This window comes from Rhinopithecus roxellana, chromosome 10 (genome assembly GCF_007565055.1).
Source record: "Rhinopithecus roxellana isolate Shanxi Qingling chromosome 10, ASM756505v1, whole genome shotgun sequence".
Lineage (NCBI taxonomy): Eukaryota > Metazoa > Chordata > Mammalia > Primates > Cercopithecidae > Rhinopithecus > Rhinopithecus roxellana.
In genome coordinates, this window is record NC_044558.1 from 82,878,418 (window position 1) to 82,905,406 (window position 26,989).

The window sequence follows — 26,989 nt, forward strand, 5'->3', positions numbered from 1 at the left end:
ATGTGTGTGTTGGGAGGGGGGTTAGGAACTGCACAGCCCCTGTGTAATTTTCGTTGTTTGTTTTTGTTTTGAGACAGAGCCTCGCTCCGTCTCCCAGGCTGGAGTGCGGTGGCACAATCTCGGCTCACTGCAACCTCCGCCTCCCGGGTTCAAGCAATTCTCCTGCCTCAGCCTCCCAAGTAGATGGGATTACAGGCTCCTGCCACCACACCTGGCTAATTTTTGTATTTTTAGTAGAGGCAGGATTTTGCCATGTTGTCTAGGCTGGTCTCAAGCTCCTGACCTCAGGTGACCCGCCTGCCTCGGCCTCCCAAAGTGGTGGGACCACAGGCATGAGCCACTGCGCCCGGCTTCCCCTGTGTTATTTTAAATGGCTAAGTAAATGGGTATATGTGTTTAAATGGCGCATAGTCTCTCTCTTAGGAGGTGGGGGGCATTAGCATCATTTCCTATCCTCTGACCTTAAATCATTCCTTATCTCAGAAAATAGAAACCGGGCTAAGTCAGTCAATACGTTTTATTTCAGGCCGAATAAGGCTCTTTAGATTGGGATGTATTGATCTATTAATTTTCATCTTTACATTTCTTTGTACATCTGTACATTTCTTTGTCATTGTTGTGACTTCCCGGTAGCCCAAGAAGAACAACAACAAAACAATCTGCTCTGACCTTTTTCAAATCTTTGTATTTCAAAGAAGGTGCTGAGGGATCTTTTTCCCTGCCCTGGCTTCTCCAGTGGGATGTGCTGAGTCCAATACAATTGCTTTTACAATAGCTTTTGATGACTTATTATGTGACTGTGAATTGAAATTATTCATTTACTTATTCTCCAAGTATTTACTGAATTCGTATTTGGGGGCAAGCACTATACTGTGTAATTTTTAGTGGAGGGTCATTAGTCAACTCTTGTGTGACAGTAAAGTTTTTTGGGGGGTGGGAGCAGATAAGTTAAGAGCTTTCATCCTTTCACGGAATAATTTCTAGACCTGTTCTGTGTGAACATCAGTGTTGTACTCTTATTGCAAAACTCCCTCATACACATGAGCTTCCCAAATGTGTACCTGGACCCCTCAAAACAGAGGACTCTATGAAATGACAAGCTGCCCCTGCCCTGAATTAGGGGGAAACATTCCAGGCCAACTCTAGCTCCTTTCTCAAGCCACAAAGTGGTGAACATGGTTCTCAACTCCTTAATTTATACTCTCTCAAATGCCCAGGATACTCTCCCCACTGAAGAACTTTGCCAACTTCTGGGGGCCGGGCGCAGTGGCTCAAGCCTGTACTCCCAGCACTTTGGGAGACTGAGGTGGGCGGATCCCCTGAGGTCAGGAGTTCTAGACCAGCCTGACCAACATGGAGAAACCTTGTCTCTACTAAAAATACAAAATTAGCCCTGTGTGGTGGCGCATGCCTGTAATCCCAGCTACTCGGGAGGCTGAGGCAGGAGAATCACTTGAACCCAGGAGGTGGAGGTTGAGGTGAGCTGAGATTGCACCATTGCACTCCAGACTGGGCAACAAGAGTGAAACACCGTCTAAAAAAAAAAAAGCTTTGCCAACTTCTAGTTCTTTGGCCCCAAAACACCCCTCTAGGCTGTTCCTATTGTTCCTTTTTCCAGAGGCACTGCACAGCCTAGTGATGAAAACTACGAGCTACAGAGCATTAGATGCATCTAAGTTGGAATCTCAGCTCAAGCATTTACTAGGCCTGTGACCTTAGGGCAGATTGTGTTTTTAGACACTGAGTCTCACTCTGTTGCCCAGGCTGGAGTGCAATGGCATGATCATAGCTCACTGCAGCCTCAAACTCCTGGGCTCAAGTGATCCTCCCACCTCAGCCTCTTGAGTGGCTGGGAGTACAGGCATGAGCCACCACACTCAACTAATTTTTAAATTTTTTTGTAGAGATGAGGTCTCACTCACTGTGTTGCCCAGGCCGGTCTCAAACTCCTGGCCTCAAGCAATCCTCCAACCTTGGCCTGCCAAAGTATTGGGATTACCTGCATGAGCCACTGCTCCCAGCCTGGCAGATTTTTTTTTTTTTTTTTTTTTTTTTTTTTTTTTTTTTTTTGAGACGGAGTCTCGCTCTGTCGCCCAGGCTGGAGTGCAGTGGCCCAATCTCGGCTCGCTGCAAGCTCCGCCTCCCAGGTTCATGCCATTCTCCTGCCTCAGGCTCCCGAGTAGCTGGGACTACAGGCGCCCGCCACCGCGCCCAGCTACTTTTTTGTATTTTTAGTAGAGATGGAGTTTCACCATGTTAGCCAAGATGGTCTCGATCTCCTGATCTCGTGATCTGCCCGTCTCGGCCTCCCAAAGTGCTGGGATTACAGGCGTGAGCCACTGCGCCCGACCCAGCCTGGCAGATTTTATTTAACCATTTGTAGCTTCACTTTCCTCGTCTGTCAAACAGGGATACACAACCTCAGTGTGTCATCGGGCAGTTTAAATGAATGTACATTCCTGAGGCGTCAGAACTCTGACCACTGTTATATACTCAATGCCTAGAAGAGGACCTGCACATAGCAGGCGCCCAGGAAATGTTGAATGAATGCATGATTCAGCGCATGTAAAGCATTAAGCATAGCGCCTGGCAGTAAGTGCTCAATATTATGACTTCTTATATTAACACGTTTTACACATAAAGAAGTGGAGGCACAGAAGCAATTTCCTTTGGGATTTAGAGCCCTTAAGTTGTTGCTCTGTTATCCCACCTGAATTCCCCCGCACCTCAGTTACCTGGGGAAGAGTGAAGCCAAGAATTCTTATCAGCATTGAAGAGTCATACATCCTCCTGATAGGAATCTGCAAAAATACACACTTCTGCTTTTAGTTCTGTTCTTAGAATTCTCTCCTGGGCTGTTGCTCCTTTGTTCCTTCATCGTAATAAAAATGGATTCTGAAAGCAAATCTGTGTCCTGTGTGTGACGCTAGGTCAAAGGACCCCTAGGATTTTGCCCTCCAAGGAAAAAAAGCTAAGATATGCAGAAGTGCATGGCAGGCAGGCAGAGGTTCTCACCAAAAAAACAGCAAGCACAAACAAAAAGAAAAATCAAATCCAAACTGAAATACAGTCTTGATTCTAAATTTGCTTCCCTTTTTACATTCGCAGAATGTGATGAAAAATACATCTTAGCAAGAAGTGTCTTTGGACATCGTAAAGAAGTAGAGTATAGCTTTTGTTGACAACACTTTGTTTAAACTATCTGAAACAGGAAAATGATTGATTTAGAGGAAAATGTGTTCTCTCTCTCTTTTTTTTTTTTTTTGGTGAGACAGGATCTCACTGTGTTGCCCAGGCTGGAGTGCAGTGGTGCGATCATGGCTCACTGCAGCCTCGACTTCCCGGCTCAAGTGATCCTCCCACCTCAGCCTCCCTAGTAGCTGGGGCCACAGGTACACTCCACCGTGTCCAGCTAATTTTTCTGTAATTTTTCTAGAGATGGGGTCTCATTATGTTGCCCAGGCTCGTCTCAAACTCCTGGGTTCAAGTGATCCTTCCTCCTTGTTACTCCTTTTAGAGTCTTTCCGGAAAAGTCACATGAATCCTGGAAGAGCTATTAGTCTATAGGGATGATGTGGAAAAAACAAGAGGTGTCTTTTATTCGTGCTAACCATGGTAAAACGTTCAGTTTTGGTCTATCCTCAGAATGGATTTCCTTACCCTTTATTCAAACAAAAATGTTTAAGATGGCATCTGAGGGTTCCTGGAGTGCAGGGCTCCTTGGAGGGGATTAGATCTCTGGGGCACAAGGGCTTGAGCCAGTTGTTAAGGTTCTACAAGGTGGGGACTGGGCTGCACTGTGAGGCACAGTCTCTACTTGTTGGTTTCCAGGCCTTCTGATTCACAGAGGTTTCTAATACGATTCAAGAGAGACTCCATCATCACAATGAGTTGCATAAATGGCTTCAAGATCAGCGACCCTACTTTGCAGGCCCCAGTGAAAAATGAAAATGTGGGGTCCCTTGTTCAAAAGGTGTTAGTGGCTGAGCGAGGTGGCTCATGCCTGTAATTCCAGAGCTTTGGGAGGTCGAGGCAGGAGGATCACTTGAGGCCAAGAATTTGACACCACTCTGGGCAACATGGTGAGACTCCATCTCTATAAAAATTTTAAAAATTAGCCAGGTATGGTGGTGCGTGACTGTAGTCCTGGTTACTTGAGAGGCTGAGGTGAGAGGATCCCTTGAGACAAAGGAGTAGAGGCTTCAGTGAGCTATGATCATGCCACTGCACTCCAGCCTGGGTGACAGAGCGAGACCCTATCTCTAAATTAAAAAAAAACCTTTTTTTTTGAGATGGAGTCTCGCTCTGTAGCCCAGACTGGAGTACAGTGGCGCATCTTGACTCACTGCAACCTCCGCCTCCCTGGTTCCAGCGATTCTTCTGCCTCAGCCTCTTGAGTAACTGGGACAACAGGCGCATGCCTGTTAGCAACAGGCTAATTTTTTATAGTTTTAGTAGACACAAGGTTTCACCATATTGGCCAGGTTGGTCTTGAACTTCTGACCTCGTGATCCACCCACCTCAGCCTCCCAAAGTGCTGGGATTACAGGTGTGAGCCACTGTGCCCGGCCAAAATTTTTTTTAAAGTAGTAAAAAGTATTAAGAATTTTGAAGATGGTAGCACAGGGCCCTTCTGAGCTCATCCGTGAATCTGAGGCTCTATGTTTATATACATATTATTTATTTATTATATATATTTTTGCTATATAATTTTTACATATGACTTCTAAGTGTTTATTATATATTTACTATATTATATATCATTTATACATATATAAATTATATAATATAAATACATAATCATTTATATATTAAGAGAGAGAGATGGAATAGAGTAAACAGATGAACGAGATGGGCTCACATATGAGCCAAATCTGTATTCGGGTTTCTTTGTATTGGACTATAAAATGATATAGTGGGAGGGGGTAAATATTTTATTCCTTATAAGGATTCATTCATTCATTTCCTCTTTCGAAGAACATTAATGAAGCACCAGCTCTATACCAGACACGGTAGAAACATAAATGAAAATCATAGCCATGGGGCCCACTGTTGAAACCAAGGGAAAACATACAATTATAAAATATAAAATCACAAAATATGGCCAGGGGTCGTGGCTCACTTCTATAATCCCAGGAGTTTGGGAGGCCAAGGTAGGCAGATCACTTGAGGTCAGGAATTCAAGACCAGCCTGGCCAACATGGTGAAACCCGTCTCTACTAAAAATACAAAAATTAGCTGGGCGTGATGGTGCGTGCCTATAATCCCAGCTACTCGGGGGGTGAGGCAGGAGAATTGCTTGAGCCTGAGAGGTGGAGGTTATAGCAAGCTGAAATCACACCACTGCACTCTAGCCTGGGCAACCAAGCAAGACTCTGTCTCAAAAATAAAATAAAATAATACAGGCCGGGCGCGGTGGCTCAAGCCTGTAATCCCAGCACTTTGGGAGGCCGAGACGGGCGGATCACGAGGTCAGGAGATCGAGACCATCCTGGCTAACATGGTGAAACCCCGTCTCTACTAAAAAAATACAAAAAACTAGCCGGGCGAGGTGGCGGGCGCCTGTAGTCCCAGCTACTCGGGAGGCTGAGGCAGGAGAATGGCGTAAACCCGGGAGGCGGAGTTTGCAGTGAGCTGAGATCTGGCCACTGCACTCCAGCCTGGGTGACAGAGCAAGACTCCTTCTCAAAAAAAAAAAAAAAAAAAAAAAAAAAACAATAAAATAATAAAATTATCCTGTGGGACCCTGTGTTTGTCACTTTCACACAGGGTCCTGCAGGAGAATCCAGGGCCCTTACTCCTGTCTTAGTCGTCTCAGAGGAAGTAGCTTGCAAACTTGGCTCTCAAGGATGGACAGGAAGCCACCAGGGACACAGTGGGGAAGGGTATTCCAGGCGGATACAGAGAGGTGAAAAAGAGCAAACTGGGAAATGCAGGAAGACCATCAGGGCAGGAATGAAAAGTCCAGGCTGGGGCTGCGACCACTCGGTAAGAGGTGAAGTCATGAGGTCAGCTGAAGTGGGAAGGGTCTGTTGTCTGTTCCAACCCTTAGCGTGACAAAAGATTCACGAATAGACCTTCAGGTTCCTCTCTATCTTGTTTTTGTTTTTGAGACAGAGTGTTGCTCTGTTACCCAGGCTGGGGTGCAGTGGCATGATCTCAGCTCACTGTAACCTTGAACCCCCGGGCTCCAGCAATCTGCCTGCCTCAGCCTCCCAAGTAGCTGGGACCACAGGTATGTGCCACCATGCCCAGCTAATTTTGGTATTTTTTGTAGAGACCAGGTCTTGCTGTGTTGCCCAGGCTGGTCTTGAACTCCTGAGTTCAAGGGATCCGCCCGCCTTGGCCTCCCAAAGTGCTGGGATTTTGTGTGAGCCACCAGGCCTGGCCTCTTAGGTTTTCTTTTAAGAGTGTTTTAGATTTAGCTCTTACATTGAGGTCGTAACCCAAGTTGAGTTAATTTCTGCATACTGTGTAGCAAAGGGGTCCAATTCTTTTGCTTGTGGTGACCTAGTTATCCCAACATCATTTATGACAAAGACTCTTCTTTCCCCCATTGTCTTGGCACCCTTGTTGAAAATCAGCTGATCATGAATATAAGGGTTTATTTCTGGACTCTCAATCCTGCTTTCTTGAGCTGTGATATTTATCCTTATGCCAGAATCACACTGAACTACTGTAGCTTTGCAGTAAATTTTTAAATCAAGAAGGGAGAGTTCTCCAACTTTGTTCTTCTTTTTTAAGATTATTTGGTTATTCTGGTTTGCCCCTTAGGTTTTTTTTTTAAAATAAACCTAAACGTTTCGAAACCATGAAGTGTTCTTCTCCTTTTTCAAAAGAAATGTGTGTATCTATGTGTCTCTCCCAGTCAGTATGATCAGCTTCTTCTCTACCCCTTCACTTCCCAGCTTCTACTACTACATCTCCTTTGTTAGGGGACTAGGGGCCCCTTATTTCCTGCTACTCCAAGGGTCCCAACTCAGTGTCATCTATATTCTGCAGTGGTGAGTCTGAATGGCCCCAATGAGCTGTACCTCCTGGCACTCCCATCCTTAGGTGGCACCTCCTGGTGGAAGACAGACCAGCTCTGTGATTTGTTTTGCCTGATTGAATGTGGTGGAGGTGACGTTCTGCGGTTTCCAAGCCCAGGGATGAAGAAGGTCTGCCTGTGTGCTTTCAGAAGCCCTAAGTATGTCCATGTACGAAGTCCAGACTACACCGTGGAAAGAACATGTGAAGAGGCTGTGTGTAGATGCCACATAGAGGGGCCACACAGAGAGGCCACAGGGACACCATGTAGAGAGGCATCAAGGTTCTGTGGAGACAGAGAGAAGCCTGAGTGTCCCAGTGTCCTGCTTCAGCATCCGTATAACTCTAGCCCAGTTGCCATCTGAGAATCCCCAAATGAGAAGTGCCCAGCTGAGGCCAGCCAACCCAGAGAACCACAAGAGATGACACAGTGGAGGTTGTGTTAAGTCACTACGTTTTGTAGCAATTTGTTATGCAGCAATAGATAATTAAAACAGAAATCCAATGGCCTGGCATGGTGGCTCACACCTGTAATCCCAGCACTTTGGGAGGCTGAGGCAGGAAGACCACCTGGGCCTAGGAGTTCAAGACCAGCCTGGGCAATGCAGTGAGACCCTATCTCTATTTAAATAAAACAATAAATAAAACCAAAAATCCCAGCTTAGTTCAAAGACACGAAATAGTTACTTAACCTCCCGATGCCTCGTTTCTCAATCTGTAAAATGGAGATGATGATGACAATAATAACACATCTGTCACAGGGTTTTTGTGAAGATTAAAGGAGATCACATATGCAAATCACTCAGTACAATGCAATAGTGTTACTATTAATTTTTACAGTAATTCAGTCCAGTTTAGTGGCACACATTCAAGTTGTCATAAGATAACCAGGCATGGACATTCAACTGGGTGAGTCATAAATTTTAAGTGGAGTTTCTACAAAATGCGGTGGGATCGTTGCCTTCATTCACTCTTGAAATGATTCATTAAACAAGTTTCTGTACAACTCATACGCTCGTAAGAAAAAAATAATAAATACATAAAAGAAGGAAACAAGCAAGACAAAACATGCCCACCGTGCAGTGGGAAGACCGGAAATTCCATCGGAGGCACCAGAATCCAACGAGGCTGCCCTTTAGATTCTGCTCAAGTAGTCGCGAACTTTGGTTTAGAATCATGCAGTGTGAGAGCTGGGAGGAAGTTCAAAGATCATCTAATTCCTCATGAGCACATGAGGAGGGTGAGGGGTTAAGGGGTTTCACAGCTAGTTAATGAGAGAGCCAGAACACACATCCAGGCTCCAGGTTCTTTTGCAAACTTAACATTTGTGGTTGTTCTTTTATTTATTTATTTATTTTATTTTATATTTTTGAGATGGAGTCTTGCTCTGTCACCCAGCCTGGAGTGCAGTGGTGCAATCTCGGCTCACTGCAACCTCCGCCTCTCGGGTTCAAGCAATTCTCCTGCCTCAGCCTCCCGAGTAGCTGGGAGTACAGGCACCTGCCACCACGCCTGGCTAATTTTTGTATTTTTAGTAGAGATGAGGTTTCACCACATTGCCCAGGCTGATCTTGAACTCCTGACCTCATGATCTGCCTGTCTCGGCCTCCCGAAGTGCTGGGATTACAAGGGTGAGCCACTGCGCCCGGCCTGTGGTTGTTTTTTTCTAATTTTATCCATGACTGTTATTTTTAAAAACACACACACACACAAAATATTATGAAATTGGGAAACTTAAAAAGGGAGAGTCCCTTGCAAATTTCAGCTTCTAGAAATAACTACTACTGACTTTTCTGACTCTTAGTTAATAAAGGTCCTTAGGATTACTTTACGAATGTTATTGACAAGTGTCCTCATACATCCAGAAGGAAGCATGGTATTCACAGGCAGCAAGAACAGGAAACAAATACCAATTATTTCACTAAAGCCTGAATAGCATGACCTCCATCTCCACCATGCCCTGAGCCAGATCTTCAACCTTACAGACAAGACAATAGCACAGTAAGAGGCAGTGTAGCATGATGGTTAGGGACACAGGCTTTGAAGTCACTGCCAGATTCAAATCCAAGCTCGGCTCTTTTTTTTCTTTTATTTTTGAGACAGGGTCTCACTGTCACCCAGGCTGGAGTGCAGTGGCACGATCTCGGCTCACTGCAAACTCCGCCTCCAGGGTTCACGCTATTCTCCTGCCTCAGCCTCCCGAGCAGCTGGGACTACAGGCGCCAGCCACCACACCTGGCTAATTTTTTGTTTTTATATTTTTAGTAGAGACAGGGTTTCACCGTGTTAGCCAGGATGGTCTCAATCTCCCGACCATGTGATCTGCCCGCCTCAGCCTCCCAAAGTGCTGGAATTACAGGCGTGAGCCACTGCACCCGGCCTTTTTTTTTTTTTTTGAGACAGAGTTTCACTCTTCTTGCCCACGCTGGAGTACAATGGAGTGATCTCAGCTCACTGCAACCTCCGCCTCCTGGGTTCCGGTTCAAGCAGTTCTCCTGCCTCAGCCTCCTGAGTAGCTGGGATTACAGACATGCGCCACCACACCCAGCTAATTTTTGTATTTTTAGTAGAGATGGAGGTTTCACCATGTTGGCCAGGCTGGTCTCAAACTCCTGACCTCGTGATCCGCCCACTTTGGCCTCCCAAAGTGCTGGGATTACAGTTCTGAGCCACTGCACCTGGCTTTTTTTTTTTTTTTGGTGGAGTCTCACTCTGTCACCCAGGCTGCAGTGCAGTGGCACGTTCTCAGCTCACTGCAACCTCCGACTCCCTGGTTCAAGTGATTCTCCTGCCTCAGCCTCTGAGTAGCTGGGATTACAGGCGACCGCCACCATGCCCAGCTAATTTTTGTAAATTTTAGAAGAGCTGGGGTTTCACCATATTGGCCAAGATGGTCTGGATCTCCTGACCTTGTGATCCGCCCACCTTGGCCTCCCAAAGGGTTAGGATTACAGGCTTGGGCCGCTGTGCCCGGCCATGCTCTGCTCTTATGAGCTGGGTGTCCCTGAATATTTTATCATCCTTTCTGAGCTTCACTTTCCTCATTTTGAAATCAGAATCAATAATAACACCTTCCACACGGGCTACAGCCAGGGTGAAACAAGCGACTATAAAAGCACTGCGCTCCTGGCTAACACGGTGAAACCCTGTCTCTACTAAAAATATAAAAAATTAGCTGGATGTGGTGGTGGGCGCCTGTAGTCCCAGCTACTCGGGAGGCTGAGGCAGGAGAATGGCGTGAACCCGGGAGGCGGAGCTTGCAGTGAGCCAAGAGCGAAACTCCATCTCAAAATAAATAAATAAATAAAAAGCACTGAGCATGGGCTCCAGCACATGAGAAGCTCTCTATAATGTGGGTACCACCATTACCTTTTTCATCATCATCTTCATCTCACCTGGATCATCAGGTACTCTAGTTCTATGGGAATCTAATATTAGGTCATCCTGACTCTAGTTTACTGTGAAGAGTCTATAAACTCCTATCATTGAACCTGCGTTTGCAGCTAAAGAAATAAATTTACATCTTATGGCCGGGCGTGATGGTTCACACCTGTAATCCCAACACTTTGGGACACCAAGGGGGGGCGGATCACTTGAAGTCAGGAGTTCAAGACCAGCCTGGCCAAAATGGTGAAATCCTATCTCTACTAAAAATACAAAAATTAGCCAGAGTGGTGGTGTGCGCCTGTAGTCCCAGCTACTTGGGAGGCTGAGGCAGGAGAATCACTTGAACCCGGGAGGCAGAGGTTGCAGTGAGCCAAGATCATGCCATTGCACTCCAGCCTGGGCGATAGATCGAAACTCTGTCTCAAAAAAGAAAAAAGAAATTTACATTTTATAACTCAAAGTAGAAGCAACATAGTTTAGAAACCTCCTGCATGGCAAGAATTCGTAAGACCAAAATATTAAAGGGTAAAAATATTCTATAGGATGACACCCAATAACACTGAAAAGCAGAGAAACAATGTGTGCAATGGTGTCCTGATACAAGGCAGAGTTCCATGTCCTCTAAGGTCCTGTCCCTCTAAGTTTAATTTTACAAAAATGGGGGCTTTAAAAATATCACATACTTAGTGGGAGAGTTTTTGCATGTGTGGAGACAGAGTATACAGGACTGTCCATACTTTCTGCTCAATTTTGCTGTGAACCGAAAACCGCCCTAAAAAATAAAGTTCATTAAAGAAAAAAAAAATCACGGCCAGGCGCAGTGGCTCACGCCTGTAATGCCAGCACTTTGGGAGGCCGAGGCGGGTGGATCACAAGGTCAGGAGTTCAAGACTAGCCTGGCCAACACGGTGAAACCCCGTCTTTACTAAAAATACAAAACATTAGCCTGGCGTGGTGGCACACGCCTGTAATTCCAGCCACTCAGGAGGCTGAGGCAGAAGAATTGCTTGAACCTGGGAGGCGGAGGTTGCAGTGAGCTGAGATTGTGCCACTATACTCTGGCCTGGGTGACAGATTGAGACTCCGTCAAAAAAAAAAAAAAAAAATCACAATCACATACTAAGCTCCCAAGGACATAAAACAAGATAGAAACCTCATCCAGTTTTTTGTTTGTTTCAGGGACCTGCAACCAAGTTTGTTACCGACCAGTTTCCTGGGCTGTCTAGAACCAAGAGTTTATGGGGTACTAAGCCCGTGCTCTGTCCTCAGGTACCCCTCTTCATGCAGAGCAACACAGAAAAACAAATTTGTAGCACAAAGTACACCCAATTTGCTACAGCTTACGACTAGCCTCATGAATCCTTTTTCTCATTAATTCAAAATTTGCAAAAAAAAAAAAAAAAAATCACATACTTAAAAATAAATCACTTGAGCACAGAAGCATATCAAAATCTAATATAAACAAACAAAAAACCCAACTTATTTTAACATGCCACTGAAACTGGGCTCAAGTTTTCAAACATCTTATGAAATATTATACTCTCGAGCAGGCTTTTTTTTTTTTCCTAACTGGAGATGAACGGCAGAGTTCTGACGTGGAAAAGCAATCCATGTTTGTACAGAGAGATGGCATAGGAAAAGTGGTCAAATTTAACTAGTCTGTCCTCATCGAACAGGCGACTACTGTCTTCTCAACATTTCCAAAATAATTCATATATCTGCTACTGTTTATGTCATATGCCTGTTAATTTTTCATGCTAATTTTTAGTGTTCCTGGAAAACCTCACTGTTTGGCACCAAAAATTATTATTGCTATTGTTGTTGTTTTGTTAATTATGTAAGCCAAGCAAATGACGGTGAATTAATTCTGCAATGTTGAGTACTCAGTTGGCATGCAGGTACCCAGCCTTCCAAAGGGATATCCTTCATGTTTCACTGATTTTCGAATGACAGTCGGCTTGCCTAAACTTATCCTTTACATTTAAGAAATTTTGTGGGTTCCTGTCTGCCCAGGGGATTTTTATTACTTGTTTATGCAAACAGCAGGTTGCATAAGAGCCTTGCTGGCCTTTTTTTTTTTTTTTTTTTTTTTTTTTTTTAAGAGAGATTTCGTAGTTTCCTGGTAACCATTCAGTCATCTATTTCAACACCCTGACATGACATAAAGGCAGGCGCGGAACCACACGTTCACCACACAGACACACGCCTCCTTGTTGGAGCATTCGCTGGGCAAGGCGCTCCATCGGACCAACTAGCCGCACTCATGAATTGGCACCATCCGCAGGATCACTTTCTGGTAATAGACAAGAAGAACTGCTGTGTGTTCCGAGATGACTTCATTGTCAAGGTGTTGCCGCCGGTGTTGGGGCTGGAGTTTATCTTCGGGCTTCTGGGCAATGGCCTTGCCCTGTGGATTTTCTGTTTCCACCTCAAGTCCTGGAAATCCAGCCGGATTTTCCTGTTCAACCTGGCAGTGGCTGACTTTCTCCTGATCATCTGCCTGCCATTCCTGATGGACAACTATGTGAGACGTTGGGACTGGAAGTTTGGGGACATCCCTTGCCGGCTGATGCTCTTCATGCTGGCCATGAACCGCCAGGGCAGCATCATCTTCCTCACGGTGGTGGCCGTGGACAGGTATTTCCGGGTGGTCCATCCCCACCACGCCCTGAACAAGATCTCCAATCGAACAGCAGCCATCATCTCTTGCCTTCTGTGGGGTGTCACTATTGGCCTGACAGTCCACCTCCTGAAGAGGAAGATGCCGATCCAGAATGGCACTGCAAATTTGTGCAGCAGCTTCAGTATCTGCGATACCTTCCGGTGGCACGAAGCCATGTTCCTCCTGGAGTTCTTCCTGCCCCTGGGCATCATCCTGTTCTGCTCAGTCAGAATTATCTGGAGCCTGCGGCAGAGACAAATGGACCGGCATGCCAAGATCAAAAGAGCCATCACCTTCATCATGGTGGTGGCCATCGTCTTTGTCATCTGCTTCCTTCCCAGCGTGGCTGTGCGGATACGCATCTTCTGGCTCTTGCACACTTTTGGCACGCAGAATTGTGAAGTGTACCGCTCGGTGGACCTGGCGTTCTTCATCACTCTCAGTTTCACCTACATGAACAGCATGCTGGACCCCGTGGTGTACTACTTCTCCAGCCCATCCTTTCCCAACTTCTTCTCCACTTTGATCAACCGCTGCCTCCGGAGGAAGATGACAGGTGAGCCAGATAATAACCGCAGCACGAGCGTCGAGCTCACGGGGGACCCAAACACAACCAGAGGTGCTCCAGAGGCGTTAATGGCCAACCCCAGTGAGCCATAGAGCCCCTCTTATCTGGGTCCAACCTCTCGTTAAATAACCATGCCAAGAAGGGACATTGTCACCAAGAACGAGGGTCTCTGGAGAAACAGTTGGGCTGTTGCATCGAGTACTGTCACTGGACTCGGCCTAAGGTTTCCTGGAACTTCCAGATTCGGAGAATCCGATTTAGGGAAACTGTAGCAGACGAGTGGGAGACTGGTTGCAAGGTGTGACCGCAGGAATCCTGGAGGAACAGAGAGTAAAGCTTCTAGGCATCTGAAACTTTTGCTTCATCTCTGATGCTCGCAGGACTGAAGATGGGCAAATTGTCAGCGTTTGCGCTGAGCAGAGTTGGAGCCAGAGATCTACTTGTGACTTGTTGGCCTTCTTCCCACATCTGCCTGAGACTGGGGGGCTCAGCTCCTGGGGTGATATCTAGCCTGTTTGAAACAGCGGGGATAAGGAGAGCTGAGATTGGAGGGAATTAAGTTGCTCCTGGAGGGAGCCCAGGCATCATTAAACAAGCCAGTAGGTCACCTGGCTTCCGTGGACCAATTCATCTTTCAGACAAGCATTAGCAGAAATGGACTCAGGAAAGAGACGCACATGCTTTGGTTAATATCTGTGTTTCCGGTGGGTGTAATAGGGGATTAGCCCCAGAAGGGACTGAGCTAAACAGTGTTATTATGGGAAAGGAAATAGCATTGCTGCTTTCAACCAGCGACTAATGCAATCCATTCCTCTCTTGTTTATACTAATCTAAGGGTTGAGCACTTGAACGGCTTCAGGATGGAAAGCTGTTTCCCACCTCTGTTTGCTTTTACCATTAAAAGGAAAACGTGCCGCTGCCCCACGGTTAGAGGGGGGCACGTTCCTCCTGGTTCCTTCGCTTGTGTTTCTGTACTTACCAAAAATCTACCATTTCAATAAATTTTGATAGGAGACACAGTCTGGCGTTGCTATGTCTGGGTTATGGTTCACAGAAATGGGCTTCTTACTTAAGCAGAGACCTTTATGGGTTGTTAACTATGTCCTGGTAGAAAACTACTCCACCCTGCAAAGTAAGAAAGAGACACAGACACTGAGCTACATCATGAGACAGCTAAGCAGAAATTACACCTGTGTCTAAACAAAGATAGAAAGAGCTGGGATTAAAAATAATTTGGAAGGATAGTACAGCTATGATTGCAAGAGCACTTACATTTTATTAGAGTTTGGTGTATATTGCTGTTAGTATTTGTGCATTAAAAAGGGAATCAAGGCGAGGCATGGCGGTTCACGCCTGTAATCCCAGCACTTTGGAGGGGCCGAGGCGGGCAGATTACCTGAGGTCAGGAGTTTGAGACCAGCCTGGCCAACATGGCGAAACCCCGCTTCTACTAAAAATACAAGAATAAGCCAGGCGTGGTGGTCGCCGCCTGTAGTCCCAGCTACTGGGGAGGCTGGGGGAAGAATTGCTTGAACCCGGGAGGCGGAGGTTGCAGTGAGCCGAGATGGTGCCCCTGCACTCCAGCCTGGGTGACAGAGCAAGACTTCATCTCAAATAATAATAATAAATAATATAAAAAGGGAATCAAGCCAGGCAGATATTTTTCCGTAGGAGGGGGAAGAGCGAGCTTCCTATGGAACGGTTTCAGTTCCCGATTCGGAGAAGGAAAGGAGATGTACTGGTTTGAGTCTGTGATCAGTCCAAGTTTCTGTTACGCTTTCATTTCCAACTCTGTCACTCCTTGATTATTTGGCAAGACAAGGCTTGCTTCAACCTCCTGACATGAACGCAGATAAGGAATTTAGAGACGGGCTCTCAGCTCTGAGAGAACGACAGTAAATGAAGAAAGGTGGACGCTCTGGAATTCCCTCTGTGCTTTCAGAGCAGTTGGCTTGTCTGTATCACCAAGCAACGTACAGATAAAAAGCCAAAAGCAAGGATCACCTTGAAGAGGAAGAGACGTCAGGGATGAGCTCAGAGGAAAACAGGGATCCCCCAGCCTCGGAGGCATGAGTCAGTGGGGAGCCTTGTTGTGAAACCCGAATTCTTTCAAGGGATGAGGTGGTTTGGGGTGTTCGGACCTCCACAACTCACATTCACTCACTGATTCAGGCATTCCATCGGTTTTTTGTTTTTTGAGACCGAGTCTCGCTCTGTCACCCAGGCTGGAGTGCAGTGGTGTGATCTCGGTTCACTGCAGCCTCTGCCTCCTGGGTTGAAGTGATTCTCCTGCCTCAGCCTCCCCAGTAGCTGGGATTACAGGTATGCACCACGACGCCTGGCTAATTTTTGAATTTTTAGTAGACATGGGGGTTTCACCATGTTGCCCAGGCTGGTCTCGAACTCCTGACCTCAGGTGATCCACCCGCTTCAGCCTCCCAAAGTGCTGGGATTACAGGTGTGAGCCACTGCGCCCAGCCTCGTTCCATCAGTTTTATGTATTAAGCACCAACTGTGTGCCAGGGGCTATTCTGGGTGGTGGAGATAGAACAAGGAACAAGGCAGCCACAGTCCTCTTCTCATCGAGCTGACTTTTGAGGTGGGGAGGCAGGCAGGAATAAAAAGGGGCCTTGGGGTGGCTGTGGGTGTCATGACCATGGTGGAGTGGGACAATGGGGATAAAAAGTAACTGGGGCTGGGGTGACTGGGATGGCTTCTATGAGGCATTGACCTTGAGCTGAGCCATGAGTGACTAAACAGAGCAAGCAATGCAAAAGTCTGGGGGAAAGACACACCAAGCAGAGGGAATGGCAGGTGCAAAGGCCCTGAGGTGAGAATTAGGTTGGTGACTGCGTGTTCATTTCCTGTGGCTGGGTGGCTTGGAACAATAGGAATGTATTCTCCCACAGCTCTGGAAGCTAGAAGTGCAGAATCAAGGTGTTGACTGGGTTGGTTCCATCCGGAGGCTCAGGGAAAAATCTGTTTCATGCCTCGCCTCACTCCGCGATTGAGGAGACTGTTGGCACTCTTGGACTTGCCTCGACTTGTAGACGCTTCACTCCAATCTCTGCCCCTGTCACCACATGGCAGTCCCCTCTGTGTCCTCTCCTCTTCTTATAGACACCTGTCTTTTTTTTTTTTTTTTGTCTGTTTTTGAGACAGAGTCTCGCTCTGTCACCCAGGCTGGAGTGCAGTGGCTTGATCTCGGCTCACTGCAACTCTGCATCCCAGCCTCAAGTGATTCTCCTGCCTCAGCCTCTCACGTAGCTGGGATTACAGGCATGCGCCCCCACGCCTGTCTAATTTTTGTATTTGTAGTAGAGACAGGGTTTTGCCATGTTGGCCAGGCTGGTCTTGAACTCCTGACCTCAGGTGATCCGCCCGCCTCGGCCTGCCATAGTGCTGGGATTACAGGTGTGATCCAGCACGCCCGGTCGTAAAGATGCCTGTCTTTATAACCCACCCTAATCCAGGATGCTCTCATCTGGAGATCTTTACCTTAGTTATACCTACAAAGACCCTTAATCCAAATAAGGTTGTATTCTAAGGTTTGGGGTGAACATAGTTTTTGGGAACCAGAACTCAACTGACTATAGTGAGGAACAACGTGGCCAGCACAATGAGTGTGGGGCCTGCCATATAGTGAGGTCGAGATCCCCTTTCAGACAAAAGTAATGAAAGACTTGAGATGAACATCATACTATATTTAAATGAAAAAGTTTCTAAACAGAATATGATATCCATTTTCTTTTAAAATATGTATATCTGTGTACTTGTGCAAGGAACAACAGACTACAAGAACACACACCAGGCTGGGTGCAGTGGCTCACCCCTGTAATCCCAGCACTTTTGGAGGCTGAAGCGGATGGACCATGTGAGCCCAGGAGTTCAAGACCAGCCTGGGCAACATAGCAAGACTCCATCTGTACAAAACATTTAAATATTTAGCCAGGCATGGTGGCACACACATGCAGTCCTAGCTACTTGGGAGGCTGTGGTGGGAGGATCACTTGAGCCCAAGAGTTTGAGGCTGCCGTGAGCCATGATCAGGCCACTGCACTCCAGCCAGGGCGACAGAGTGAGTCCTTGTCTCAAAAAAAAAAAAAAAAAAAAAAAAAGAAAGAAAGAAAGAAAGTGACACTCTGATACTCAGGCTGAGCCATTGGAAAGTATCTTCTACATTTGCTGTGTGTGTGTTTTTATGTGTGTGAGAGGAGATAGAGGAAGAGGAAGAGAGAATTTATGTATGTATATCTGTCTATGTGTCTATATATTGGAAAAGGTGGTTATAATCATATACGCATCTATTCTGCATTACTGCCTTTAAACCTGTCTTACAGCTGTTTATTTTGGGGGCTACCAGTTCTTAAGGTCACAAAAATCATGAGTTTACTCTCTGCTATGTAGACCAGAACTTCCTCGCAGCTCTTCCCAACAATCTCTCATCAAGAGATTATCCCTAAGTCTAGATCCATAAAATCAGGGTGCAAGATCATGTTCATTTCTGATTCTTTGAGCTTCCTTCCCTTTCCAGGTTCATTCTCTTATTTGCCCCACAATGCCTTACCTAAAGTGAGGGTGAAATCGCGTTTGCAAAAATTATAAGTGAGAAAAGTATGATGGTGAAATAGATCTAACCTCACTCCATCTGTCTGCTAACCTCCAAGCTGTCCTTGCTCATTACTGGGTATAGGCCAAACTAACTTTGGGAGGAAATTGTTTATAGTTTAACTTTGAAACAAAGACAATAACAGCCCTTTCCCAAAATGAACCCCCTTCCTGCCTGAGGGCTAGACTGCCTTTGCAGGACTAACAAATTAGCTATAAGATTAGAAATTATGGTTTAGGAGCCATGCAGCCTCTGGCTGCAAGATTCTGAACCTTCCCAAATTGCTCCTGGGAGTAGCATCACTGTTGCAAAACCTAAAATCAGTGCTTGAGGTATTTTGCAGACCCTGCGCTCTGAGGCACCACCTGATAATCTGGCTCAACCAGTTCTGCCATCCCACCCAGGAACAGAAGACAGTAAGAAAAACTCACTTTGACCCCTATGATTTCATCTCCAACCCAACCACTCAGCATTCCCCACTTCCCAAGCCCCTACCCGCCAAATTAGCCTTAAAAACTTTGATCCCGAATTCTCTGATTTGAATAATGATAAAACTCTGGTCTCTTGTACAGACGGCCCTGCAGGAATTAAACTTTATTGCAATTCCCCTGTCTTTTTTTTTTTCTTTTGAGACAGAGTTTCACAGGCTGGAGTGTGATGTCACGATCTCAGCTCACTGCAACCTCTACCTCCCGGGTTCAAGCTATTCTCCTGCCTCAGCCTCCCAAGTAGTAGGGATTACAGGCATGCACCACCATGTCCGGCTAATTTTGTATTTTTAGTAGAGATGGGTTTTCGTCATGTTGGCCAGGCTGATCTCAAACTTCTGACCTCAGGTGATCCGCCTGCCTTGGCTTCCCAAAATGCTATGGTTACAGGCATGAACCACTGGGCCTGGCCCCCATCTTGATAGATTGGCTTTGTCTAGGCAGTGGACAAGGAGAACTCCACTGGGTGGTTGCAAATTTGGGGGGGTCATCCAGGACCACCCTTGTGGGTACTTGCCTGAGGTTCGATAGCCCTCCACTAGTGACGGATCTGGAGGGCTGCCCAAGTGGCAATTTAGTTCTTGGACTGGGGGCTAACTGTGGCACCGTCTCTACCAGCCAGATGTTGCCAACTCATGGTGCATGGACTCAAATGCAATAAACAGTCCTGGGGAGATGTCCCACACCTGTAGCCCCATCATGGGTGTCTGATTTGGTGAGTATTCCAGGTGCTGCCAACAACCTCATCCTTCTGACTTGTTGGCCTCTCTGAAGAGGGTGTCTGCTCTAACTGGATCAAGAATAGGGGACTTGTTTGGAGGAACATTCTTGGTTTGTGATTTGGCCTGGAATCTCTGTCTGCAAGTCCTTCTGCTTGTTTTTTCACCTGCATGTTTGTGTATGTATAGAAATTGCTGATGGAAGTCCAACAGGCTCTCCTAGTTTGTCTGGTCTGTCACATTTGCTGATTGAAGGAACTGTTAGTGGAAGCGCAACAGGCCTGACTCATGGTGACTTTCCACTCTTCTGGAAGCTGCAGGGAAAGGGAACCCAGAAATCTGGTATGCCAGCAAAGGGAGTAAGAATTTCTGGCAAGCCAGGCTTCTGGTCTCTCTGTCTCTCTCTTTCTCTCTGTGAATGGTAAACATCATTGTCTGTCTCCTCTGCAAGGGTTTGATTAATTGAAAAAAGGATTTATAACGGGGCACAGTGGCTCACGCCTGTAATTCCAGCACTTTGGGGGGTCGAGGTGGGCAGATCACCTGAGGTTGGGAAGTTCAAGACCAGTCTGGCCAACATGGTGACGCCCCATCTCTACTAAAAATACAAAAATTAGCTGGGCATGGTGGCAGGTGCCTGTAATCCCAGCTAAAATCCCAGCTACTCAGGAGGCTGAGGCAGGAGAATTGCTTGAACCCAGGAGGCAGAGGTTGCAGTGATCTGAGATCATGCCGTTGCACTCCAGCCTGGGTGACAAGAGTAAGACTCCGTCTCAAAACAAAAAAAAAGCTCTTCAAGAAAACTGGCCTTATCATTTGCATATGCAGTGTCTGTACAGGGTTCCTGACTTGTCGTAAATAAAGAATGTCACTTTCTGACAGGCCCAGAAGCCCAAATTATCTTGGGACCTTGAGAGGAGCAAAATTCTCCCAACTCATACAAGTATATGCAGGCATAGAGAAATCCATGGCTGGGCTAAAGGCTTTAAAAAGTATAAGGTGAGATTCCTTAAGGAATGAAATTTCAGCAAAGCCGATTTTATATTTATTTATTTATTTATTTATTTATTTATTTATTTATTTATTTTTTAATTTTTCAGCCTGGGCCTTCTCCCACCTCAGCCTCCCAAGTAGCTGGGACTACAGGCATGCACCACCACACCTGGCTAATTTTTATAGAGACGGAGATCTTGCCATGTTGCCCAGGCTAGTCTTGAACTCCTGGGCTCAAGTGATTCTCCCACCTTGGCCTCCCAAAGTGCTGGGATTACAGGTGTGAGCCACCGTGCCTGACCAGCAAAGCCAATTTTAAAGAGCCTGTATGGCTCTTTAAAATAATTATTCTTGCTGTACTTTATAAAAATAATCAGGCCAAGTATAATAAGACTAAGACTTATTTCACAATTAAATTTGTCCTACTATTATTATTATTATTTTTTTCTTTTTTTTTTTTTTTTTTTTTTTTTTTTTTGAGAAGGAGTCTCACTCTGTCACCCAGGCTGGAGTGCAGTGGCCAGATCTCAGCTCACTGCAAACTCCGCCTCCCGGGTTTACGCCATTCTCCTGCCTCAGCCTCCCGAGTAGCTGGGACTACAGGCGCCCACCACCTCGCCCGGCTAGTTTTTTGTATTTTTTTAGTAGAGACGGGGTTTCACCGTGTTAGCCAGGATGGTCTCGATCTCCTGACCTCGTGATCCGCCCGCCTCGGCCTCCCAAAGTGCTGGGATTACAGGCTTGAGCCACCGCGCCCGGCCTATTATTTGTTTTTAATAAAAATGGGGACTAAAGAGAGAAAAATTATGTTTCAAAAAGCTATAGTACCCCCATTGTTAGATTCTAGTCTTACTCACTGTTCTTGAGTTTTTGCTATTTTCTGCAATTTGGACTATATCCTGAATTCTTTGTGGCTGCAGTGAGCCGTGATCACACCACTGCACTCCAGCCTGCATGACAGAGTGAGATCCTGTTTTGAAAAAAACTAAATTTTAAAAATTGTTGTGTGTCACAGAGATAACCAGTTTTTCTTGTTGACTGCATCTTTAACTATGGCTGTCCTGAGGCTAACCTAACTAATGCTCCAAACTAATGTTTTCCACACTAATGCTTTCAAATTTTTCTTCCACTTTTCTGACTTGGACTCAATAAAATTGCTACTACCTTTTTCCTGAGGCCCTGTAAGCTGAAGCTTATTCTTTTAATACAGGTAGTGAAAACATGTCTGATTGCCACTGCCTTCCTGCTCTACAACTAAAGGTATTCTGAGTTGCACATCTGGATAAATTGTGCCCAACATTAACTTTTGTTTTTCTTATATTTCCATAGAAATGCCTCGTATTAAAAATCTGCTTGTCTTCATCACATATAGAGGCCTAGCCCATGTGCAATGCCACCTCCTGCTATGGGAAACGGTGTTTAACTGAACTGATTTAGTCCCAGGACTAGGAAACTGATTAAAAATATATGGGGCAGTGTGTTTAAATTTACTCTTTCCTAGCTGACTATAGATGCATTGCCTATGAGTTAGCCCTGATCCACAAGGGGCAGTACCAAATAAAATAAAGTAAAATAAAAAAAAATTCACTCATCTTGTCTATCCCAATATGTTTGTCCAACAACCTCTGACCCAAATCTCTCTGCCAGTCACCCCATGTCTGACTGGTTCTTGGAGCTATTCACCTGGATCCCTCAGAGCTTAAGATCAATTCTACAAAGGCTTCTTCTTCTTTTTTTTTTTCTTTTTTCTTTTTTTTCATAGACAAAGTCTCACTTTATTGCCTAGGCTAGTCTTGAACTCCTGGGCTCAAGCAATCCTCCTGCCTTGGCCTCCCAAAGTGCTGGGATTATAGGCATGAACCACCACGCCCGGCCTCTACAAAGGCTTCTGAAGCTAGGACTTTCACTCCTTACCCTAGGACTCGTTATATATCTTACAGTTCACTGCTCATTTAAACACTACATTAAAACTCTAGGTAAGAATACTAACACCTTACTTCTGCAAGCCTCAAAACCCCAACTAGGTACCATGAGTCCAGGCAGACAGCTGCAAAGCAATTCCACTCTTCTTACCTTGAGGTCAACACCTGCCCTAACTACACCCCTGCCGGCAGAAAGAAGCTAAAGCAGTCTTCGCCCCTTTTCCATCTCACAGCTTGGTTTCAAGAAAAAGGTTGTTACAGGCCGGGCGCAGTGGCTCACGCCTGTAATCCCAGCACTTCAGGAGGTCAAGGCAGGCGGATCACAAGGTCAGGAGATGAAGACCATCCTGGCCAACATGGTAAAACCTGTCTCTACCAAAAATACAAAAATTAGTTGGGCGTGGTGGCACATGCCTGTAATCCCAGCTACTCGGGAGGCTGAGGCGGGAGAAACGCTTGAACCAGGGAGTCGAAGGTTGTGGTAAGCCGAGATCGCACCACTGCACTCCAGCCTGGCAGCAGAGCGAGACTCCGTCTCAAAAAAAATATTAAAAAAATAGGCCGGGCGCGGTGGCTCAAGCCTGTAATCCCAGCACTTTGGGAGGCCGAGGCGGGCGGATCACGAGGTCAGGAGATCGAGACCATCCTGGCTAACACGGTGAAACCCCGTCTCTACTAAAAAAATACAAAAAACTAGCCGGGCGCGGTGGCGGGCGCCTGTAGTCCCAGCTACTCGGGAGGCTGAGGCAGGAGAATGGCGTGAACCCGGGAGGCGGAGTTTGCAGTGAGCTGAGATCCGGCCACTGCACTCCAGCCTGGGTGACAGAGCAAGACTCCGTCTCAAAAAAAAAAAAAAATAAATAAATAAATAAATAAATAAAATAAAATAAAATAAAATAATAAAACAAGGAATAAGGTTGTTACAAAACCCAAAGTGAGGGATTGAAACCACCTTTGCAAAAATTATAACTGAGAAAATGTTGACGGTGAAAGAGATCTGACCTAACTGATTCCACCTTGCTTCTAAACTCCAAGCTGTCCTTGTTCATTACAGGGCATAGGCCGAAGTCACTTTGGGAGGAACCTGTTTAACTTTGAAACAAAAGACGATAACAGCCCTTTCCCAAAACAAACTCCCTTCCTGCCATGGAGCTAGACTGCCTTAGCAGGACTAACACATTGGACAGAAGATTAGAAATTATGGTTTAAGAGTCATGCAGCCTCTGGCTGCAAGATTCTGAACCTCCTCAAACTGCTCCTGAGGATAACGTCACTATTGTTAGATGTAAGATCAGTGACTGAGATATTTTGCAGACCCTGTGCTTGATGGATCAGCTGGCACCACCCAGATGGATAAACTGGCTCATCTGGTCTTGTGGCCCTCACCCAGGAACTGACTCAGGACAAGAGGACATCTTTGACTCCCTGTGATTTCATCTCCAATCTGACCAATCAGCACTCCCCACTTTCTGAACCCCTATCGGCCAAGTTATCCTTAAAAACCCAGATCCAGGCCGGGCGCAGTGGTTCATGCCTGTAATCCCAGCACTTTGGGAGGCTGAGGCGGGTGGATCACCTGAGGTCAGAAGTTCGAGACCAGCCTGGCCAACATGGCGAAACTCCATCTCTACATAAACACAAAAATTAGCCAGGTGTGGTGGCATAAGCCTGTAGTCCAAACTACTTGGGAGGCTAAGGTAGGAGAATCACTTGAACCCGGGAGGCAGAGGTTGCAATGAGCTGAGATCGTGCCACTGCTCTCCAGCTTGGGTGACACAGCAAGGTTCTATCTCAAAAAAAAAAAAAACCAAAAAACCAAAAAAACAAAAAACAGATCCAGCTGGGCACAGTGGCTCATGTCTATAATTCCAGCACTGTGGGAGGCCAAGACAGGCAGATTGCTTGAGTCCAGGAGTTTCAGACCAGCCTGGAAACTGGCAAAATGCTGTCTCTACAAAAATGCAAAAATTAACTAGGCACAGTGGTGGGCACCTGTGGTCCCAGCTACTCAGGAGGCTGAAGTGGGAGGATCACTTGAGCCCAGGAAGTCAAGGTTGCAGTGAGCTGTGAACATGCCACTGCACTCTAGCCGGGGAGACAGAAACCTTGTCTCAAATCCTCCCTTCCAGTCCTTGAGTTTTTGAGGAGACTGATTTGAGTCATAATAAAATGTCAGTCTCCCATACAGCTAGCTCTGCGTGAATTAAACTTTCTCTATTGCAATTCCCTTGTCTTCATAAATCAGCTCTAGGTAGTGGGTAAGGAGAAGCTACTGGGTTGTTATAGGAGGATCTAAATGGTACCCCACATTCAGGCACAGACACATCGCAAATCCTTCAGATGACATTTGGTCTCATTTTCTTTTTTTTTTTTTTTGAGGCGGAGTCTCGCTCTGTCGCCCAGGCTGGAGTGCAGTGGCCGGATCTCACCTCACTGCAAGCTCTGCCTCCCGGGTTTACGCCATTCTCCTGACTCAGCCTCCGGAGTAGCTGGGACTACAGGCGCCCGCCACCTCGCCCGGCTAGTTTTTTTTTTGTATTTTTAGTAGAGACGGGGTTTCACCGTGTTAGCCAGGATGGTCTCGATCTCCTGACCTCGTGATCCACCCGTCTCGGCCTCCCAAAGTGCTGGGATTACAGGCTTGAGCCACCGCGCCCGGCCAGGTTTCATTTTCAAAACACTTTCTTATTACAATCTATCAATCCACTGGCCTTGCTGCTAACTATAGCAGTTGTCTTTGCAGATGGTCTGTCAACCACCTAACCCCTTTCTTTCCCCACTTTCCTTCTGTAATCAGAGATTGAGGTGAGGAATTGGTCATCTGAGAAGTCCTGGACATGGGTGGTGTTTGGTGGAGCCACCATTGACTAGAAATTGACCATTTACCAACCAAGGGCTACGGGTTGCCATCTGCACACCCATCTTTTGGTTCAAATTGGCAATTTCTTCAAACTGGAACTGAAATTCTGATGAAATTCTTTGATGATTGAGGCTGAGACTATTCATGTTACTGGCAAACTTCCTGAGAAGGAAATTCCACTTTTTTCCCTCATTATAGTGGCACGATGTCTTAATACGGTTGCTTAACTCAAGGTCCTGAGGGATGCGAGTACCTGAAACATACTTCAGATGAGCTTGAGCAAAAAATTACAAGTAGAAAGAGGAAGGAACTGGAGAGAGGGCAGCAGTTCTTATGGAAAGAGAGGATTAAGCCAGGCTTGGGCTTAAGGACTAGCGTCCAGCTCCCCCCCCAGCTCCTAACCATGAATGAGACTCAAGCTCTGAACGCCTGTGCCTCCCAGATTCTCACCTGAGAACCCGTTGATCCACATCACTCTTCATTAAAAGGATCATAAAGGCAATAGTCACGCTGCAGCTGCCTAAAGGGTTTTTTTGTTTGATTTTTTGTTTTTTGTTGAGATGGAGTCTTGGTCTGTCACCCAGGCGGGAGGCCGGTGACACAATCTTGGCTCACTGCAACCTCTGCCTCCCGGGTTCAAGCAATTCTCCTGCTTCAGCCTCCTGAGTAGCTGGGATTACAGGCGCCCGCCACCACACCTGGCTAATTTTTGTATTTTTAGTAGAGACGGGGTTTGCCATGTTAGCCAGGCTGGTCTCGAACTCCCGACCTCAGGCGATCCACCCACCTCGGCCTCCCAAAGTGATTACAGGCATGAGCCACTGCGCCCAGCCATAAAAGGAATTACAGGCATGAGCCACCGTGCCTGGCCATAAAGGGATTACAGGCATGAGCCACTGTGCCCGGCCATAAAGGATATTTTATTTGTCATTTGTTTTCACACTATTACTGGGAGCCACAGGTGAAGGGACCTCCTCCCTAACAACGGAGGGGCTCACAGTTTCTGCAGCCACTCCAAGCTTGGGCCCAGGGGGTCCTGGGGTGGCTGGGCAGGTGTGAATATCCCTATCTTCTTGCAGGGGCACTGGGTGGCTGTGGGGTGAGGCCTGGTGAACCATGATGGCAGGGGGGTGCAGGACTGGGTCCACAGAACCATAGGAGGCCCCAGAAGGTGCAGGGCACGGCCAGCTCAGCTCCTTGGCCTGGGCATTGCTAAGAAGGCAGAGTCTCAAGGCCATCTTAGTCTCTGTGGCCACGCCAAGGGCATTTTTTCAGCTGCTGTTGGTGCGAAGGCATGCTGTCTATCAGGTGCTCCTTGAATAATGTTTGAGATCACCCTCTATTTCACAAGCACGTCTGGGCTTTCAGTGGAGCCTATCTCAATTCTCTTGCTTCCAAAATTACTGGTGGCTCACATGTGTAATCCCAGCACTTCGGGAGGCTGAGGCAGGAGGATCACTTGAGGCCAGGAGTTCGGCACTTTTTTTTTCCTTCTTGAGATGCAGTTTTACTGTGACACCCAGGCTGGAGTGCAGTGGCATGATCTCAGCTCACTGCAACCTCCGCCTCCCAGGCTCAAGCAATCCTCTCACTGCAGCGTCCCAAGTAGCCGGGACTACAGGTGCACACCACTGCGCTGGGCTAATTTTTGTATTTTTTGTAGAAACAGGATTCTGCTTTGCTGCCCAGGCTGGTCTTGAACTCCTGGGCTCAACAGATCTGACTGCCTTAGCCTCCCAAAGTTCTGAGATT

General features: G+C 46.5%; 1 protein-coding gene across 1 annotated transcript; it reads left to right on the forward strand.

The window, feature by feature from the left end:
• Window positions 1-12,524: 12,524 nt before the first annotated feature.
• Window positions 12,525-14,663, forward strand: HCAR2 (hydroxycarboxylic acid receptor 2). Its single transcript, XM_010368365.2, has one exon. It carries the CDS (start codon window positions 12,680-12,682, stop codon window positions 13,736-13,738), a length of 1,059 nt encoding a protein of 352 aa, XP_010366667.2. The 5' UTR covers window positions 12,525-12,679; the 3' UTR covers window positions 13,739-14,663.
• The last annotated feature ends 12,326 nt before the right edge of the window (window positions 14,664-26,989 follow it).

Coding starts and splice junctions, on each gene's coding strand:
- HCAR2 (XM_010368365.2), top strand. CDS start 12,680: ATGAATTGGCACCATCCGCAGGATCACTTTCTGGTAATAGACAAGAAG.